At 35.1% G+C, this 21,482-nt stretch overlaps 1 protein-coding gene across 1 annotated transcript in view; it reads right to left on the reverse strand.

Moving 5' to 3' along the window:
• Nucleotides 1-21,482, reverse strand: part of MCM6 (minichromosome maintenance complex component 6) — a 41,909-nt gene that overhangs the window by 14,137 nt on the left and 6,290 nt on the right. The window contains exons 3-10 of the mRNA XM_031960019.1: nucleotides 20,873-20,983; nucleotides 18,079-18,328; nucleotides 14,384-14,549; nucleotides 13,795-13,940; nucleotides 10,465-10,615; nucleotides 3,156-3,297; nucleotides 1,710-1,851; nucleotides 246-353 (exon numbers count right to left, since the gene is read on the reverse strand). Of these exons, the coding sequence (XP_031815879.1) occupies nucleotides 246-353; nucleotides 1,710-1,851; nucleotides 3,156-3,297; nucleotides 10,465-10,615; nucleotides 13,795-13,940; nucleotides 14,384-14,549; nucleotides 18,079-18,328; nucleotides 20,873-20,983 (1,216 nt within the window). The remainder of the gene's footprint in view (nucleotides 1-245; nucleotides 354-1,709; nucleotides 1,852-3,155; nucleotides 3,298-10,464; nucleotides 10,616-13,794; nucleotides 13,941-14,383; nucleotides 14,550-18,078; nucleotides 18,329-20,872; nucleotides 20,984-21,482) is intronic.

Below are 21,482 nucleotides of genomic sequence, written 5' to 3' on the forward strand. Positions count from 1 at the left end.
GCAGAACAGATCACCTTGGAAGGGAGGTTATTTTTGATCTACAAACAATCCCAATATTTTCCCGACTCTTTCCATATTAGTGAGTGTCAAACCCACAAAACTCCACAATACCCCAAGAAAACCAGTAATTTCCAGTGATAAAAGACAGTGTTCTCAATTCTTATGAAGTAGTACTTTATTTGAGGGGCCCCCCATTACCTATTTCTAGACCTACTCTAAATGGTGAGGCTAGAGCTATGACATACCTTAACTCCAGCTTTGGTAATGGAGATTGTTTGCTGTTCCATTGCTTCATGAATGGCAACCTGATCCCTCATATCCATTTTATCAAACTCATCAATACAACATACACCCTGAAAGTAAATGAAGAATCAAGAATGGGCAGTCTAATTACAAGCTTCAAAGAAACAGGACCAACTTACCAAAAACACAAGGTTTTACCAACACGACAAATTAAGTTCTCATTTTATTAACCAATAAGCATTTCTTTGTTAAGGGCCTACTACATTCTCTGCCCTCTAGAAACATTGGACTTGGAGTCAGGAAAACCTGAATTCAAATCCTGCCTCAGACACTTATTTAAGCTATGTGACCCTGGGCAAGCAACTGTTTGCCCCAGTTTCCTCATCTGTAAAATAAGGATAATAATAGTAATTATTTCCCAGGGCTGAGGATGAAATGAGGCAAAATCTTAAAGCAATATACAAATGCTAATTATTATTTATTAAAGATGATGCTTGAGCTGAACTAGTTTCCACATAAACAGCTAATTTCACATAAATGTGAGTTGTATATAAAAGACACATCCAGTTACTGTAGAGACAGATTTTTTTTTTTACCTTAAATCTTGAATTTGCTCCCTGTTTGGTTCAATCCCTAAGTCATAAGTTACTTAATGGTCCCTTCTTAACTCACAACTAGATGTACTAGTACACATCTCAGAATGCTACAATGGGTTTCTTTACTCTTTGCCCAAATCTGGGGTCCCTGGGGAGCAAAGTGTAAGGAGCACAATACATTCATCCTGGTTAAGAAAAGTTACAGCCCATCCCCACCCCATAAGCAAGTTTCCCTCCTTTTGGGGGGCCAGACCTTGTGGTTTAAATGTGGGGAATTCCTAATGGAGAAACACCTATCACTGCAGACTGGCAAATCATCTAATTTACAATCTCAATGTGGTCATGGGACCCTGAAAGATTAAATGTGATCTATGACCATACTATTAAAATAGTATGACTAGTCTGTCTCCAAGGTAGGATTTGAACTCAGCTCAAGAAGACCATTATCTATTATACTAAACAAAGGCTGGAGAGATGACTGGATGAGGAAAGACACATTCTCCAGTGTGCTGGCTCATGCAGTGGAGCAACAAATTTAAAATTATGGCAAAAAATATTGGTTTTTCACAAATCTATCTATCAGGATATAACAAAAAGCAATGTACCCTGGAGAGTTAGGCAAATGCCTATGGACAGCATGATGTAATCATTTTGTCAGGCTACTAAATCAGGACAATTTGAACACCATTCTTACGTCTTTTCTGAAGAAAATAATAAAAAAAACCAAACCATTAGTTTATTCCATCTTTTTAACCTTAACCTATTCTAAGAACACAACCACATACCAAAAATAGGCACTGTCTCCACTTATTCCTATCATGACAAATTGATTCTTAATTTTTAAATTCAAGAACCCAAACCATTTCTTACATTATCCGCCAACATCAGAGCTCCAGCCTCAATGACAAACTCATGGGATTCTTCATCTCTGACCACAGCTGCAGTTAAGCCAGCAGCACTGGAGGCTTTACCGCTGGTATACACTGCTCGGGGACTGAATTCTTCCACGTGCCTATTCAAGGACATTACATGGAAAAGCATTAGATTAATCTGCAATTCAGGTCCATTCCCAGAGAACCTTTTCCAGGAACAAGAGTATGTAGGGGTTGTGATAATTAGACATTAAATGGCACTCTAGGATAAGTGAGAGTCACACAATGAGTACAGTCTATTCACAAAAGACAGAGCCCATTCATTGGGTAGGGGAAAATGAATGTCATACATAGGCTAATATACTACTATGAAAGCCTTATTTTCTTTGGCCTTTTTTGAATGGTTAACTTACTCAGTTTCAAATGATGATTTGAAACTAACACAGGGACAGTGTAATGATTTTAAGAGTAGGAAAAAATGATTTTTGGAACATATCTATTCAAGATAACCAGATACAACAGCATAACCTTAGCATACATTTGACAAAGGCAACATAGTTCTCAGAAAACATTTTTTTTCAAGTTCCCATTTATCTTAGAGTCTCTACTTACACATCTAAAAAGCAATCCAGAGGAATGGCATTATGATGCAATGGAAAGGGTACTTTGTGAACTTGGAATCAAGGGATTAGGTTCAAATACTATTTCTCTAGCTGTTATTACGTGTAAGATCCTCTCTAAGGTCTCCAATGTCTGTCTGTGACTACAATGTTATAATCAGTGGCACTCTCAAGTAGTTAATATCTAACCATAAAACTCTAGAGCAGAGGTCCTCAAACTATGGCCCACAAGCCAGATGTGGCAGCTGAGGACGATTATCCCCCTCACCCAGGACTATGAAGTTTCTTTATTTAAAGGCCCACAAAACAAAGTTTTTGTTTTTACTATAGTCCGGCCCTCCAACAGTCTGTGGGACAGTGAACTGGCCCCCTATTTAAAAAGTTTGAGGACCCCCGCTCTAGAGCAAGAAAAAATTATATAAACTTGATACCCCCATATTTTAAAGTTTTAAGAATGGCTGTCTCACCAAAAACAAAACAGAAAAAACTCAAAATATCATAAATATTGTATTTCTTATTTTACAAGTGGTTAAAACAAGATTTAGAGAGATGATATGATTTTTCCATAGTCATATGTAATTAGTGTCAATGCTGGGACTGAACCCAAGGTTTCTAAGCACTATGTACATGTACTGGCTTCCCCTCAATATACACACATCTTAAGAGTATATAATGTTTCTGAGTATAATATACTAATGTAACACATATACTCCTCCCCTGCTCTCTATTCCTTATCAGAGAATGCATATCAGGTAACCTAGAAATCCTTTAAAGAAAAAGATCACTGTTTCTATCCCTGCCTCACTGTAGGTAACGATGCTCACTTAAGGAACTGGCTCTTGGCTGTGCTGGGGTCACCAACAATGCAAACGTTTATGTCTCCTCTCAGGGAGGTGCCTTCTCCTGTTGTCTTAGGAACGCCTCCAAAGAGCATCAAAAGGACACCTCGCTTTACCTCATTGTTACCTGAAAGGGAAGGAGAGAAGTTAAGGATGAAGTAAAAGTTAGACTTTACTGATTTATTTAAGGAAATGTGTAATGCCTGAAATGATCCAAAGCTACATCTTGCCATTAAAGCTCATTTTTTCCATAATATTCTCCCAGTGATGTTATGGAGAGTCATGAACCGCAATACAAAATGGTCTCCAAAAGAATCACAACTGTAATTCTCCAAAGGCCAATGGAGAAATGAGTTTAAAAAAACCACAGCCTATTACCCTTTCATTCCAAAAGTGATATTTCTATAATAAAAAAGAGGGAAACTAGGGAGTATGGGGCTCAATTTGATACTGATGTGAGGGAGGGTACTGGGTAAAAAATAAAAACGTTGATTAGTGAAACGGAGGAGCCATATAACAGTGAAACTCAATGAATACAACAACCTCATGTTCAAAAAAATCCCAAAACCCCACAGACAAAAACTAGAAAGCAGTCTGGTAGACATAACAAGATAATCTCTAAATAGATACATGACTTAAAACACAAAAGGTCAAACTATAAACAAGTTAGAAGAACAAAGAAGAAATTACCATTCTGACCTATGGATAAGGGGGCAATTTTGATCACATAAAATTTAAAGCCTTTTGTTCTACCAGATCTAATGCAATTAAAATTAGATGAGAAACAATTACTGGAAAAATCTTTTGCAGTGAATTTCTCTGATAAAGTCCTCATTTCTAAGATATATAAGGAATGGGTTCAAATGGGATCAAAAATCATTCCTAATTGATAACCAAAGATTATGAACAAGTAGATATTGAGAAACAATACACTCTACCAACCACACAAAAATGCTCTAAATTACTAGCAAAAGAGAAAGAAAAATTAAAGAAACTCTGAAGCATCACCTCACCTCAAGTAGATTAGATTGTTAACCTCTCAACATTCTGTAAACATCCCAAGTTTACACAGCTGTCTCCAAACTATTACTACCTTCTTCCTAAGAGGAAGACAAGTGCTATTGGTAGAGTTTTGATTTCTCCAGCCTGGGACAAAGCTTTCTCCACTACACTTATAGATTCTGAGGATCAGTGCAACTCTCCAACTAATAAAGACAAAGATATAAACAATTCTCAAGGAAAGAAATCTAAACTACAGATATGGAAAAAATACTCCTAAGTATTAAATCAGAAAGAATGCAAATTTAAAAAAACTCTTAAGTTCCAAACCTCACTCATCTCACACCTACCAGATTGACAAAGACAATGGAAAATGATAAATGATAGAGGGATAGTGGAAAAGGGCACATAAATCCACTGTTGGTAGAGGTGTGTACACATGTACACAAATATTTGTAACAACTCTTTTAGTAGTAGTAAAGACCTGAAAGCTCAGGGAATAACTGTCAACTGCGAAATGGAATAATAAATACATGAAGGTGGAATACTACATGCCACTGATTTGGTGGTTGTCCTTTGTAATTAGAGTATCAAAAAGACATTATCATGTCTGGGTCAATGTATAGCATGTCAGAATAGGTGAATAGACCAAGACAAGCTTGGAAGGCTTGATTGCAGTAGTCCTGCCATACCAAGTAACAATGTGGCAGGTAAGGATGGGAACTTTAGTGCCAACCTTGCAGACAAGGTGGTCCAATGGACTGAAGATTCAGCAACCCCGGGGATGTCTGAACAGCTTTAAAAAAGGACCACACAGCACATCTTCTGATGTAAGGAAGGGACTTGAAAAAGTGTCCTAAACTGGGTGGATGCCCATCAATTGGAGAATGGCTGAATAAATTGTGGTATATGAATGTTATGGAATATTACTGTTCTGTAAGAAATGACCAACAGGATGATTTCAGAAAGGCCTGGAGAGACTTACACGAACTGATGCTGAGTGAAATGAGCAGGACCAGGAGATCATTATATACTTGTCAACAACAATACTATATGATGACCAGTTCTGATGGACCTGGCCATCCTCAGCAAGGACATCAACCAAATCATTTCCAATGGAGCAGTAATGAACTGAACCAGCTATGCCCAGAGAAAGAACTCTGGGTAATGACTAAAAACATTACATTGAATTCCCAATCCCTATATTTATGCCCACCTGCATTTTTGATTTCCTTCACAAGCTAATTGTACAATATTTCAGAGTCTGATTCTTTTTGTACAGCAAAATAACGGTTTGGTCATGTATACTTATTGTGTATCTAATTTATATTTTAATATATTTAATATCTACTGGTCATCCTGCCATCTGGGGGAGGGGGTGGGGGGTAAGTGGTGAAAAATTGGAACAAGAGATTTGGCAATTGTTAATGCTGTAAAATTACCCATGCATATAACCTGTAAATAAAAGGCTATTAAATAAATAAATAAAACAAAAAAAACTCTGGGAAATGAGTATGAGCCACTACATAGAATTCCCAATCCCTCTATTTTTGTCCGCCTGCATTTTTGATTTCCTTCACAGGTTAATTGTATACTATTTCAAAATCCGACTCTTTTTGTACAGCAAAATAACTGTATGAACATGTATACATATATTGTATTTAACTTATACTTTAACACATTTAACATGTATTGGTCAGCCTGCCATCTGGGGGAGAGGGTGAGGGGAAGGAGGGGAAAAATTGGAACAAAAGGTTTTGCAACTGTCAATACTGAAAAATTACCCATCATATATCTTATAAATAAAAAGCTATTAAAAGAAAGAAAAGTTGTCCTAAAAATTGTCTGAGTCATCTAACTTAAGTCTGGACTGCTTACTACAGCATGCAGGAATCCTATTGTACAGCGGAAATACACAAAAAAATTCAAATGTTCATATGGTCTATTGTGCTATAAGAAATGATGGAGTTTTGAGACCATTTTGGAGAATCAAAATAACAGCTTATACAATATTGTAAAGACAAACAATTCTGAAATACTTAAAAACACTAATTAATTCAATAACCAATGACAATTCCAGAGGAGCCAAGATGAAGCATGATAACCAACCGTTTGAAAGAGAAATTATAGTCACATATTTGAGACAATTCTTTAGTGGACAAAGCCATTATAGGAATTTGCTTTGCTTTTTTAGGTATATTTGTTACAAGTGTTCTCCTCCCCCCCCCCCCCCCCTTTGGGAGTGACGGAGAGTAAGGGGCAGAGAAAATAAATGCTCATTAACTGAAAAAATATTCTAATTTTTCAAAGGAGTAACATAACCAACCACGTAGAAGACTCTCTAGTATCTCAATAGCATGTCATTTTTGGGCTGTGTGGGTGAGATAATTGGGGTTAAATGACTTGCCTAGAGTCACACAACTAGCAAGAAGTAATAAATGTCTAAGGCTGGATTTGAAGTCAGATCCTCCCGAGTTCAGACTGGTGCTCTATCCACTGTGCCATCTAGCTGCTCGAAGTGTCTCAATTTTATTTTTATTTTTTTTTAATAGCTTTTTATTTACAAGTTATATGCATGGGTAATTTTACAGCATAGACAATTGCCAAACCTTTTGTTCCAATTTTTCCCCTCCTTCCCTTCCCCACCTCCCCCAGATGGCAGGATGGCCAGTAGATATTAAATATATTAAAGTATAGATTAAATACAAAACAAGTACACATGACCAAACCGTTATTTTGCTGTATAAAAAGAATCGGGAAGTGTCTCATTTTTAAAAGAAATATGTGGATAAGAAAGCATGGGTGGCTAGGGATCTGCATGTATGGTCAGAACCTCCACAATGATGAGACCAGAGGCCCTCTTTAATCAATAGCATATCAAGAATGCATGACTTTAACAGTCCACACTGTTGCCTTGTCTAACTTAATAGGTAAATCTTGGAGAATTGTTAAAAGTCGTTAAATGACTTGTTCAGTTACATAGTTAGAGAAATGCCATCTTCTGGACTCCAAGTCCAGACCTGATCCACTATATTCAATATACCCTTGGTTCATAAATCTCTTTAAGCCCTGCACTCACCATGTAACTCCCCTCCTTGATAAACTTCAGTGGTTCCCTATGACTGCCAGGACCAAAATATATTAAAATCCTCCTCTTTGAGGACCTACATGAGCTGTTTGTGGCAGCCCTTTTTGTAGTGGCAAGAAACTGGAAACCAATTGGATCCCCATCAGTTGGAGAATGGCTGAATAAATCATGGTATATGAAGGTTATAGAATACTATTGTCTGTAAAAAATGACCAGTAAGATGACTTCAGAGAGGCCTGGAGAGACTTATATGAACTAAATGAAGTGAGCAGAACCAGGACATCACTGTACACAGCAACAAGATTATGTGATAATCAATTGTAAGGAACATGGCTCTTTTCAATATTGAGAAGATTCAGGCCAATTCCAATAGATTTGTGATGAAGAGAGCCATCTGCATCCAAAGAGAGAAGTGTGGCAACTGAGTGCAGATCACAACATAGCATTTTAACTTCTTTTATTGTTGTTTGCTTGCTTTTTGTTTTCTTTCCCATTTTTTCCCTTTTTGATCTAATTTTTCTTGTGCAGCATGATATTTGTGGAAATATGTACAGAAGAACTGCACATGTTTAACACATATTAAATTACTTGCTACCTAGAGCAGGAAGTGGAGGGGAAGGGAGAGAAAAATTTGGAACACAAAGCTTTGCAAGGGTGAATGTTGAAAATTATCTATGCATATGTTTTGAAAATAGAAAGCTTTTAAATAAATGAATGAATGAAAAATAAAACCCTTCCCATTTGGCATTCATAGCCCTTAATAACATACCTATTCCCTCCCCCCAAGGACAGAACACTCTTCTTTCTGAATTCCTTAAACTCCCAGCTAAAATCCTTTGAAATCATCCTTCTGATCATTTCTTATAGAACAATAATATTCCATAATATTCATATACCATAACTTATTCAGCCATTCTCCAACTAATGGGCGTCCACTCAGTTTCTAGTTTCTTGCCACAAAGAGGACTGCCACAAACATTTTTGCACATGTGGATCCTTTTCCCTTTTTTATGATCCCTTTGGATCAAAGTAGAAACATTGCTGGATCAAAGTTTGATAGCTCTTTGGGGTATAGTTCCAGATTGCTCTCCAGAATGGTTGGATCTATTCACCATTCCACCAAAAAATGCATCAGTGTCCCAGTTTTCCCACATCCCCTCCAACACTGGTCATTATCTTTTGCTGTCATCTTTGCCAACATAAGAGGTATATAGTGGGATCTCAGAGTTGTTTTAATTTGCATTTCTCTGATCAGTAGTGATTTAGAACACCTTTTCATATGACTAGAAATGGTTTCAATTTCTTCATCTGAAAATTGTCTGTTCATAATCCTTTGACCACTTATTACCCAATCTCTTTTAATACTAGAGCCTTTAATTTTGATTATTTCCAACTTATCCATTATATAGCTGATTTGTACAGTTATTTGTATACTGCCTCCCTTCATTGGATTTTGATATTCTTGAGGAGAAAGATTATCTTTACCTCTCTTTGTATCCTTTATCAGTTCCTGATACATAGTTGGTACTTAATAAATGTTTGCTAACATTAAAAAAACCCAAAACAATAGCTTACACTTATACATGCTTCAAGGTTTTCAAAGGGTTGTATATATATTATCTTATAAAGAAGTCTGCCAGTACCATTTGGTAAATGCTTTGTACATGCTCAAAACCTATCTCACCACCATAATCAATCATAACTGTAGAAGACCCCATGATGAAGCATGAGACCCATAGGCCTGATTAGGGAAGACACTCAGGATACCAATTTTGAGATATCTATTTTTGGATATGGCCAATGTGGAAATCTGTTCTGCACATTTATCATAAAGGTACTTTTTTCCTTAGCAGTGAGAAAGAGAGAATCAGAGGGAGGAGAAAAAAAGCTTATTAACTGAAAGAGAAATAATTTTTTTTTCTAAACAAAAGAATCTAGGACTGCCTACACTTTCTATGATAAGGACTTGGAGGATGAATTCAGTAAAAGGATTAAATGCAATTTCTTCTAAGTGCTCAGCAAATCTTTAGAGAAAGGAAACAAACAAAAAATTAATCCTTTGAAACTGTGCTAAGAAAAAAATACTCTGTGGGGTTAATTTAGCGGTTGTGAGAATAAGTACATGTTTCTGGTTAAGGAAAAAAGGTAACTTCAAGGCAAAAAGTTCTTCAGTTATCACACACAGTCAACCAAACCTAAAACCATCAGAGATACTTCAATTTTCAAACCAAATCATTCCACTCAATGTCAATTCATATTCCATTGATACTTTCAATATTCTAATAAATGGTCAGAGTGGAACTTTCCTTCCTCTCTAGTTAAAAATAATTTACATGTTTGGGGGAAACAAGTTCAAAAAAATGCCTAACATTGGATCAGAGGACCTAGCTTCACTTTCAACCTTGGTAAACTTGAGCTAATTACTTAATTTCTCCTTGCCTCAGCTCCTAATCTAGGAGTGGGTTGAACCAGATCCTCTAAGGTCCTTTCTAGTTCCAAATCTCTGATCCATGTTCAATTTCCTTGCTTGGGTAATTGGAAAAAAGAGACTATTTAAATGATTAAAAGCATGCCCATAAGGAAGATGCAACAGCTTTACAAACTCTTGACTAAATTCAAGGATGCTGCAGAAGAGAAAGCAAGAAGAAAGGGGGCAGGGTGGGAGAGAACAGGAGGAAAGTTATAAGATTCAATCATATCCTTAAAATGAAGAGGTATTTTTTGAGGGATTGTAATCTGATTTCCATTTCAACTGAGGATAAACCCCCCAGGAAAATATAGGAACAGGAAATTTAATTTAGAAAGGTGTGAGGAACAAAATGAGTTTTACTAAGAGGCTTTCAAATCTTCATAATAAATTTAAGGAAAAAAAAAAGAAAAATATTGTTCGTCATGAATTTATTTTATAGTGCATTAGGGTTTTCAAAGTGCTTTACAAATATTATCTCATTTGATTCTCACAATAACCCTCTGAGTTAAGTGCTACTATTAACAGCATCCCCATTTTACAGCTAAAACTAAGGCAGATAGAGGTTAAGTGCTTTGCCCAGAACCACAAAGCTAGGTAGTGTATGACTCCAGGTTCAGGACTCTGAATACGTGTCACCGGGTGCCTTTGTGAACTATGATTCCTTTCCATTTTAAAAGTATGTACACTATTATTACAATAAATGTTTCGTTTTTAAGTTTAAATCATTTAACTCTTACCGTGTATAGTAGGGAAAAGGCTAGTACAAAGATTATGGTAAAGGTTTTTATCTTGACTCATTTCAAACACTTTCTCCCACTCCTTTACAGACATCTGGTTCTTAATGCTCTCAGCTGTTTGTTCCTCATCTCGGAGCTCTTTCCCACCAAACTTCAAAAAAAAAAAAAAAATCAAGTGTTAGTGTAATGACAACCCAATATGATCTGTGACAGCATAAGGAAGATGAGGGGGAGAAGGAACATCACTAGCTTAGTCAAATAAAACAAAAAACCTTCAATTGGAAAGTGAAAACAGGAATCTGGAAGCTGTGAAGTTCCATTAAAAAATTAATTAACATACATTTAGTAAGTATTAGGTGTTAGATATTAGAGATTCAGAGAAGTAAAATATTCCCTGTCCTTGGGAATTTTAGTCTACTGGGGAATATAACGTGTACATGTAGTCTTACCTAATTATAAAAAGTACATAGAGAATACAGTATATAAAGATAAATGTAAATTTCCAAGTCACATTTAGCTCTTAACTCCAATAAGATGGAGAATTTTCTCCTATTCTCACCAATCTCTCAAATCTCTCCAAAATAGGAATTATAGGACACCAAGAACCCAATAAAACTGAATGAACAGTAGAGAAGACTAATACCTAATTTCTAACAAAGAGCTCACTCACTCACTACCTCCTTCCATAAGGCTTGTAAGAGCAGACACACAGACTTGCAACAGAATTCAACTTTATTATCCAACTCCTAAACTACTACCAGTGCCTCACTGTGCTTAACTCCAAGGGGACAGAAACTTGCTAAAAATACAATAGTGGCTTGTTTGTTACAGTTCTCTGTACCAGAGAACTCATAACTAATTGGAAATGCAAATACCTTTGCATTCTATCTGGATTATCTAGAAGAACAGCCAAAAAAAAAAAAAAAAAAAAAAAAAAAGATTTTCATAAAAACAAAACAAACTCATCTCCAAGACAAGACTCAGAAAAACAACTTAAGGATGAGAGATCCCCACAAGCCCAAAAATCTGAATCTCACTATAAAAAATAGCACTAAGAAAACCCTATAACTTTTGCTCACAGAACATAAAATGCCAATTCAGAGATCACCTCTATAACAAAAGCCCCGTGTTACACTTCAAGACACAGAACTTGTACTTAAAAGACAAATAAAAATTTCCACAAGTGACCAGTAGAAAAAAAACTTTCAAATATAAAGGAACTTCTAGAAATTACAAGAAGGAATACAATATGTTCTGAAAAGCAAAAAAGAGTAAGACAGAATCCAGAGTGACAAGTCCTGTAAACTTAAGCCTAAATATTAACGAAAAAGGATAAATATTCAATAAAAAGCATTCCTTTCTCAAATACTCCCAACAATAGAAAAACAAGACAAATACAGCAATGAAAGATGATAATAACATTAAAACAACAGAGAGACCACTGCATGACTTCTTTCTGAAAATACATAAGGAGACAGGACCAAAAACAGAAATCACAGGCCATTTCCAATGGTCTTGTGATGAAGAGAGCCATCTGCACCCAGAGAGGGGACTGTGGGAACTGAGAGAGGATCACAACATAGTATTTTCATTTTTTGTTATTGTTTCCTTGCATTTTGTTTTCTTTCTCATTTTTTCCCTTTTTGATCTGATTTTTCTTGTGCAGTATGATGATTGTAGACATATAGAAGAATTGCACATATTAGATTTCTGCTGTCTAGGGAAGAGGATGGAAGGAAGGGAAGGAAAAAATTTGGAATACAAGGTTTTGCAAGGGTAAACATTGGAAATTATCCATGCATATGTTTTGAAAATAAAAAAGCTTTAATTAAAAAAAAAAAGCAGAAATCAAAGAGAAATGATACAGGATATCACAGACTAAAGTTCTCAAAATTGTCTACAAAGCTGTTTTTATGCAACCAAATTACAGAATGGGAGGGTACAAAAAATAGGAGAGGGGAGGAAGAAGATAAAGGGGAATATGTAATTCACACTGATCCAAGTTTAACAATTAAAAGAAATCAGAGAAATGCACATTAAACAGCTCAGAGGTACCACCACATCACACTCATTGGACTGGCAAAGTTTATAAAAAAAGGAAAATGACAAATGAGATTCATCTTAAAGCAAGAAGAGACTCTATAAAGAAATCAGGGAAGTCAAAAGACAGAAATGAGCTATTCCAAGAATGGGGTAATCCAAAGAAAAGATATGGAAATGGGAGATAAGAGATAGTGTCCTAAGTGAAAGAAAGAAGACCAGTTTGGCTGCATCACAAATTCTGGGAAAAAGAGTAATGTTCAATGAGCCTGAAAAGGTTGATTGGGCCATTGGGGCCAGTACTTTGGGCTTTAAAAGCTAAATATATGAATTTAAATTTTATTCTAAAATCACTAGGAAACCATTGCAATTTCTGAATAGGGAAATGCCATGGTCTGATCTTCATCTGAGTCCCTCTAATCTTTGACCTGGAAAGAAATTCAAGAGGCTATCTAGTTCAACTCTGTCCTCTTACGGCTGAGAAATGAGGTCTAGAGATTCTTTTTTAAGGAGAAATCATTTTGATAGCAATACGTAGAACAGACTAGAAGGATGAAAAACTTATAGGTGTGGAAATCAATGAGGAGGCAATTGTAATAATCTGGGCCAGAAATTATGGTAGTGATCACATTAGTGGAAAAATTAACTAAAAAAAAGCAAATTTTCATTTACTCCACCCTAAACATTCAATTCCTATGATATTCTTGCACAAAATATAATTTCAATTTGTGTCCTTTTAAAGGTCAACTCCATTTCTGTTATCTTAGTTTATAAGCTTCTCCTGAAAAAAGATCTGCTTAAATAATTCTGTCTAGTATCATAAAGGGATACATTTAATTTTGTTAACTGTAAAGAACTAAGGAACTTTACCACATTAAATTTATACTTCAGAAATAGAGAATTTTTTTTAAACAAATAATAAATCAAAATTTCCCTGAAGTTACAGAAAGATATTCTTTCAATATTAGATAATCAAGAACTATTAATCAAGAAATAATTCATAGATAAATTTCACTTAAAGTCTTAATCAAAGTAAACCAGCACGTATTTCTTAAGCATCCACTAATTGCTAGGGACTGCACTAAGCACTGGGATTTTTAAAGGAAAACAAAAACAAGCATAAAAAAAAAACAAAAAACCTCTCAATATGAGCAAGATAATAATACTTAAATAAATAAATAAATAATATTTAAATAAACAATACACAATAAGGGTAAGGGGCTTTGGACCCTTACCCAACAAACAATTCAGTGTCTTTAAGAAGGATTAAAAAATAAAAATACAACTCACCCTTGGATTGGTTGGTGCAACATAGCAGGCCAGGAAGACCAACTTATAGGAGAGATCTCTCACACCCAGAGCCCGGAGGCCCCTGACACCTTCTGTCTCATAACCATCTACACCACTGACACGGGAATCTGTCTCGGCACGCACACCTGAAAGAAAAAAGTGAGTAACCCCTTAACATAGCTCTTAATTCAGCCAACTCTCAACATTCTGACCTAACTCATCTGCCCAGACAAAAGGTAGCTATCAATCTCCAAATCTCATTCTGGTCGACACTTTCAACTTCTGTCCCCTAAAACATTTGCGTTTTTAAACATCATCCCCTTTTCCTACCAACTCTTTAGCAAATAGCCAAGAGACAAGCAGAAAAGAAGTAACTGAACCACCTACAAGTTGGAAAACTTAAGACCTAAATACAAGGAATTAGACTGGATTGTGAGCCCCTTGTCTTTTTTTTTTAAACATGTTTTAATATTCCTGTCACTTAGAACAGTGGCTAGAACACAGTCCACACTTAATGATTACTGACTGACTTAGTGAAGCATAAGATTCGTCCAGAGAACCCAATGCCCCTCCAATGGGGATTACCCACCCGGTGTGCTCAGCTTAGCTACATCTGGGACAACAATCAGAGTGCCTGTGAAGTCACACTTGTCACCAGCTTGCGCAGATTCCACAGCTTCGGCTCTCAAAATGACCTCCAAGCTCCGCGGAATGCTCCCCCGCGGGAGCTCAGCCTGTGTCTCCTGAATACGAACCTACATGAGAGGACAAAAAAAAAACTGTTTTGTGCTAACCTGAAATGAGGTAACTTTTAAATTCCACTTTGTAGAAAACTTTCTGTGTGCTGGCATTTGGCCACACAGGGTATCACCCTGGGGGAAGCTGAGAGATCAGAGATCCCAGCCAGCAACAGATTGAAAACTGATCATACTGAGACTATATATATGGGGAGCCCCTCAAAGAAATCTCAAAATCAAATGCAGAAATCAATCTTTTTTCAGATCATGATGCAATAAGAATTACATGTAATAAAGGGCCAGAGAAAAATAGACCAAAAATGAACTAGAAACTAAATAATCTAATCCTAAAGAATGAATGGGTGAAACAAATAACAGACACAATTGATAATTTCATCCAAGAGAATGACAACGAGACAACACACCAAAACCTATGGAATGCAGCCAAAGCAGTTTTAGGGGAAGCTTTATATTTCTAGATGCTTACTTACAGAAATAGAGAAAGAGAAGATCAATGAATTGGGCAGGCAACTAGAAAAGCTAGAAAAAGAACAAATTTAAAACTTCCAATTAAATACCAAATTTGAAATTCTGAAAATAAAAAGGGAGATTAATAAAATTGAAAGTAAGAAAATTGTTGAACTAAAACAAAACTAAGAGTTAATTTTATAGAAAAAACCAACAAAATAGATAAACCTTTAGTTAATTTGATTAGAAAAAGGAAAGAAGAAAATCCTATCATTAGCTATCAAAAACGAAAAGGGTAAACTTTCCACCAAATGAAGAGGAAGTTAAAGCAATAATTAGGAACTATTTTGCCCAACTGTAGGCCAAGAAATCTGATAATCTAAGTGAAATGGATGAATACTTCCCAAAATACAGATTGCCCATATTAACAGAGAAGGAAATAAATTACTTAAGTAGTCCCATTTTAGAAAAAGAAAATGAACAAGTTATTAATCAATTTTCCATATGGGGAGCCTCCAAGTAGAAGGTAGAAAAGACTACCAAACTGCCTAAGAATTTGTGAATTGGCTCAGGAAATGGAGCAGGTCCAAGGTTTCAGGTCAATCAGCAGCCTTGAGTAGCCAATGCATTTCTGGCCTGGGTGAGACTGTAATCTAGTCTCCCAAAACAAATCAAAATAAAGCAATTTCATCCCATTCTTTCATTAAGAAAAAAAAGAATGATTAATAATCTTTCAAATATGATGAATTAATCCCCAAGAAATGATCAGACTGAACTGAGAACAATTATGTAAGTATGGAAAACTTGTCTTCATAAGGATAAAAATTCAGGCATTTAGATACTGGAGGTACTTTACCTGGTTATTAATTCATTAACAAATCAAAAAGAAAATTTGGCTCTTTTTACTGATAAAAGTTTAGGCACGGAGGAATCTAAGAGTATTACTACCAAACTAATAACTATAGGAACTAGTGCAATTATGGGGATGAGGGAGGGAGAAGAGTGAATTATATATGCCCTGATCGTATGACTAAATGGAATTAAGGAGTAACTAAGATGGGGGGGAAGGGGGAGAGACAAAAAAATCAAATTAACTTGTTCTGCTCCAAAAAGCAGAAGACAATGGTATTCCAAGAAATTAAAACTTATTATTCCCACCCTACAAGTTTCAACTCTTTCCCATCAATTATAGCCAGCAAACTCTGTCTGCTTAGAAGAGAAACTTACTCCAAAGGAATATTTGATGTTAATCCTCTTAAGTATATCCTCTTTGCTAATAATTAACACACTTCTTGCCCACCTTGGAAGGTGGTCCACAACTACCAGGCAGTCTATGTTACTGCAGAAATATCAACTAGTTTTAATGTGGAACCAAAGAAAATCTCTAAGTCTACAATGTTGTCTAAATTCAAACAAATACTTGTTTCAGCTAGTTTGGGACTGATTCAACCATCACACCCCTCTATTAATAGAATTTTTTTTTTTTTTTAAGTGCTCATGTGCCAACACTAAACTGATGTGGAGTTTCATCTGTCAAATACATTGAGGTAGCTTGATGAAAGGGTGCTGGATTAGGAACCAGAAAATCTGTTTTCAATTCCTGGATTCAATAAGTGCTAGGCCTATCACCAAGGGCAAGCTGCTTAACTTACTTTTAAAACTATTCTTTTGGTAGTATTTACACATATTCCCACTTGACAAGATTAAAAAAATATATTTTGTAAACCTTAAATAACAAGATAAATTAATAACAAGATAAATTAGTCAAGATAAATTGACTAACAATAAAACAGAAACTTAAAAAGAATGCTTCCTGATTGACTGGCGGGCTGGAAGCAAATGGAATCAAACCAAGAATTAAATATTTATTGCTGATTGATATAAAATTGGGAGTATTGGCCAGGATTGACTAGAATAGCAGACCACAGCTCCTTCACAGAAAAAGAGAATATCTGTCATGACACTTTTCTAAGCTTTTATGTCTGACCATAAGAAATCAGATTTCACATCCTCAACAACTATTATACCAAGTTCTAAATCTTATGAATTCCTTGATACACAAGCTTAGAAAATTATTAATAGCATTACTCTTTTCAACAAAGAAAAGGTATTATGATCTGCCATTCTAAATGAATACTCTAGCCAATATTCTAATATATTAAAGTATTTTTTAAAATTAAAAAACTAGCAAACAATACTGAGGCTTAACAAAAAATCCCATAACAATCCAAAAAAAGATTAAATTAAATTAATAGAAAAATGGTCTGGGGTTGTTTTTTTCTTTGTTTTTGATATCATAGGTGATGTCTTGACTTGTGTATGAACTGGATTTAAGTGAGGCAAAATTGCCAATTGGCCTCGATCTTTTCCAGTCATCGAAGCGCATCAGCAAGACAAAAATCAGGATGATTAGCAACAGCCTACGATGCAGTGGATGATTTCAATGTTTTTTCAAGTCCTAAACTCTTCATAGCACTTGTTTCAATTGCTTTGACGGATACTGGAACAACTGTTCTCATCTGCCTATTCTGCTAAAAGTCTTCACGTGCTTGAGGTAGATCCCTAGCCCACCAAAGGGTAAGACAGCTTACTTGTCTGTCAACTACCCTCAACCTAGTTTAGCCCATCAGCTATGGTGATTTCACTGGGGTGTAGCCACTGCACCTGCTACAACTACCTGGACCCACATATGACAGCTGAGTGACAGGTAGACACTAAAGACAGGTGAGCAGACCTGAGGGGCTAGGCCTCTCTCAACACCCCAAAAGTCTGCAATAGTGAGTGGATAATTAGCCTTGGAGTCAAGTTCTCTCTTAGACACATACTCGCTGTATGATTTTACTCAGAGCCTCAGGACAATTCTCTTAGCCTACAAATCAGAGTAGCAGCAGATTGGTATTAGTGGAAGTAAGTTTCTATACTGAAATTCTCTCACACCAATGAAATCACTATTCTAGTATTTATCAAACTTACAAATGGTAATTTGATGGGCAAAATACTTAAAATACTTCCCCCATTTTTTTTTAGGAGTTATTGACATACAATGAAACTATCAAAAAAACATCAAACAAACAAAAACCTTTTGAAAGTCAACAAATCTTGATTTGTTTGTATCCAGCAGGAATCTTCTCCTGTTGGCACACACAGGATTTCGGCAGATGTTGGGCTGTGTGTATTTAAACTGCTGTTCCACGTCCTTGATCACTGTCTGGCAGTCTAGGCAAAGGAATGTGCCACTTACAAGCTCTGGGTGCACGGGGTGGGTTCGGACCACCTGCCCACTGATACGTGTGAGTGAACCAATTCGGGATGAAGTCAGCTCCCGAATTCTGCAAAAGGAAAAAACATTTTATTAGTAATCACTCATTGCCCAAACAGAATTTGCCAAATAAGTTGCCAGAAAAAAAGTTCTTTCACATTATTATAACTTTTCTCTAGTTCATTCCTCCTCCTATCTTCAACCCTGTCAGATACTTCAATGGAAAAGGAAAGTAAATTGGAGTATTTTATATCTGTGATGTAAGATAAGTTAATTGAAATTTTTTGATTTTGAAGATAACATCCACTTGAGAGAAAGGATTACTTGATTCTTGACATTTGGTAACTCCTTTGAAACCACTTAATAAATGCTTGATGGTTGGCTGATTTTATAATACACTTCAATTTCCACCCACTCAACAAAACCCTCAAATTCTTTGCAAAAACAAAAACAAAAACAAAACTATTTCAAAGTCTTGTCCACTGTCTGCTCTGTTAACTCAGCTAAATCTTGCCCTCGATTTCTGAAGATGTCATCATTCTTTTCACCTCTTTTCAGTATCAAAGTCTTTTTCAAATTCTAAGATATATCTGTTTGCTCTAGCATGAAAAATGAATATTTGCTTTCTCTTGAATTTATATTTTGCCCTTAAAAAAAAAAAAAACTTTTCTCCACAATTTTAAGACCAATTTTAAAACAACTTAAAAACAGACAGAAAGCATGCACACACACATGCAAACATTATTTTTCTGCTAGTGTCCAGCATTAACCCCATTATATAAGTTTACAATTCTACCATTAACAAGGACAGTGACTGTCCAAAATATTCTAAGATGGACTGTTTTAAATAAGAAACACACACACACACACACACACACACACACACACTATTTAGTAACTAACAAGGTCCTGTTTGATAAATTCTTGAATAATAAATCCTCTTAGAACAGTTTTTTCTTTAGTTTTACAATGAGATATATGTATATCCAGAAGAAAAACGTCCCAGAATTCTAAAGTATATGTAAAGTTAGTAAACTAGTTAAGAGTAAAGTTAATGTATAAATATGTATGCACATATTGTATTTAACATATACTTTAACATATTTAACATGTATGAGACTATCTGCCATTTAGGGAAGAGGGTGGAGGGAAGAAGGGGAAAAGCAGAAACAGAAGTTTTTGCAAGGGTCAATGTCAAAAAATTATCCATGCATGCATATGTTTTGTATATAAAAAGCTATAATAACTTAAAAAAAAAAAAAAAAAGAGTAAAGTTAGGTAATCCTTATGTCAGGTAGATGAGGTTAGAATTACTTTCATAGAAAAATAATGTAGTAATCTGTAAAAAGCAAGAACTAGTAGTAAATGCATTTTTATATCTGTGTGACTTTTTAAAAAAATGACTTAGGTTAAGAATTTTGGCCTTCTACATAACTTCTGTTTGTCTACCCAAAAGTAATTTACATTTTGAATTTAAGCAGAAATGACATTAGCTTATTTTTTGTTTATGGTCCAGTTCCTTTAAGAAAATAAGAGATTACTGAAAACCTTTCTATGATGATGTGATTCTGTTAGAGGGAGGGAAGAGGAAGTACATTAGCCACTGCCCACTTCGAATACATGTATCTAGCAAAAACTATACAATGACAGAAGAATTTTATGAAAATTGTAAATCCTACCTATACTTTAACTGTGATAATATCTTCTTTAAGGATGAGAGTTCAGAAATAGCATTCAAAAAAAAGACGAGGTGTTTAAATACATGTAGTATTTTATATAAAACATAAAAGCTTATGTTTCCTTTATAAGCTTCAGGAATGGTCTACAAGTATCATTAAGCAAAAACAAAAAACAAAACTGTTTTAGGAGTTTAGGAGCCATATATACTCTTTTATAGTACCATTACAAAAGAATATGTATTATTATATGAAAAAAAATCCTTAAGGCATTGTTGTTTAAATATTTAGTAATTATCATTAATTTTTTAAAACATTTGTCTGTGTAGACACTAAAAATATAAGACAAAATAATGAACTGAAGATGTCCTTTTTATCAGCAATTTAAATAATTTTTTATGTGTGTATATGATATATACTTTGCAAATTGCTCTATCTTATATTTCTCCATCTTTCCCATTTGTAAGTGTCTTTTTTTCAATAATTATATATGCACATTTTTCATTTTATAATTATTATTTGAATTATTAAGTATGTTAGTTTTGTGGAAGTCACATACAGCTGACCTATTCTGTTAGGTGGATAAGAATAGCTGTTTGCTTCCTTTAGAGTTAAAAGCTAATTGCATCTGAAATGCAATATTAAACTAAATGTTAAAACTAAACTGAGTTAATTGAATTTATTTTACAGTTTCTGTAATAAAATTTAATTGATTTTGCTTCTGTATGAATTTTTCAAAGCCAAAATAATATCCAATAATGATTACAATAATAACAATGAGAAAAAGAAAGGAGGAAAGGAAAAAGGGAGGAAGGGAGGAAAGAAAGAAGGGAGGAAGGGAGGGAGGAAGGGAGGAGAAAGCAAGGAAGCAAGGAAGGAAGGAAGGGAGGGAGGGAGGGAGGAAGGGAAACAAAGGAAAATACAGGCTGGCTTCTTACTTGTGTCTGGTAGGGAGGTCTTGGAACGCAACATAAAAATCTTTGGCAAGAGGAATTTCTTTACGATCTTTGACGAAGTTTTTCAATGCTCGACACAAGTAGGGATAAACTCTGAAAACACAGAAAACCAGTGTATAACCTATATATGGGTAACAAATTTTCCTTCATGTTTGTCAGAAGAATCAAAGAGAAGAAAGAATTTTCAGCTTGTGAACAATTTTAGGCAACTTAGCAACCGAACAGAACATTTCTCCTGAGGAGGAATCCTTTGTCCCTTTTGTGTCAGAAACTCCTGGGGCAACTTAGTTAAGTCTAAGGACTCTTTTTTAAGAAGGTTTTTAAATAAATAAAATAAATAGGATCCCAAAGAAAACCAATTCTGTTAAAATACTGTACAGTAATCAAAATATTAAAGTAAACAAATTTATAGACATCAAATTACGAACAACTAGTTTGCACAAACTCAGTGACAAGCCCTCCAAGTGAGTTTTCTTAGTATTTTTGCTACTTTCATCATTCTTTCTATAAAACCATTAAAAAATACATTTATGTGGCATTTTAAAGTATTAAAAGCACTTTACAGAATCATATAGATCTAAGTTGGCTTCAC

Source organism: Sarcophilus harrisii, chromosome 3, assembly GCF_902635505.1.
Source record: "Sarcophilus harrisii chromosome 3, mSarHar1.11, whole genome shotgun sequence".
Lineage (NCBI taxonomy): Eukaryota > Metazoa > Chordata > Mammalia > Dasyuromorphia > Dasyuridae > Sarcophilus > Sarcophilus harrisii.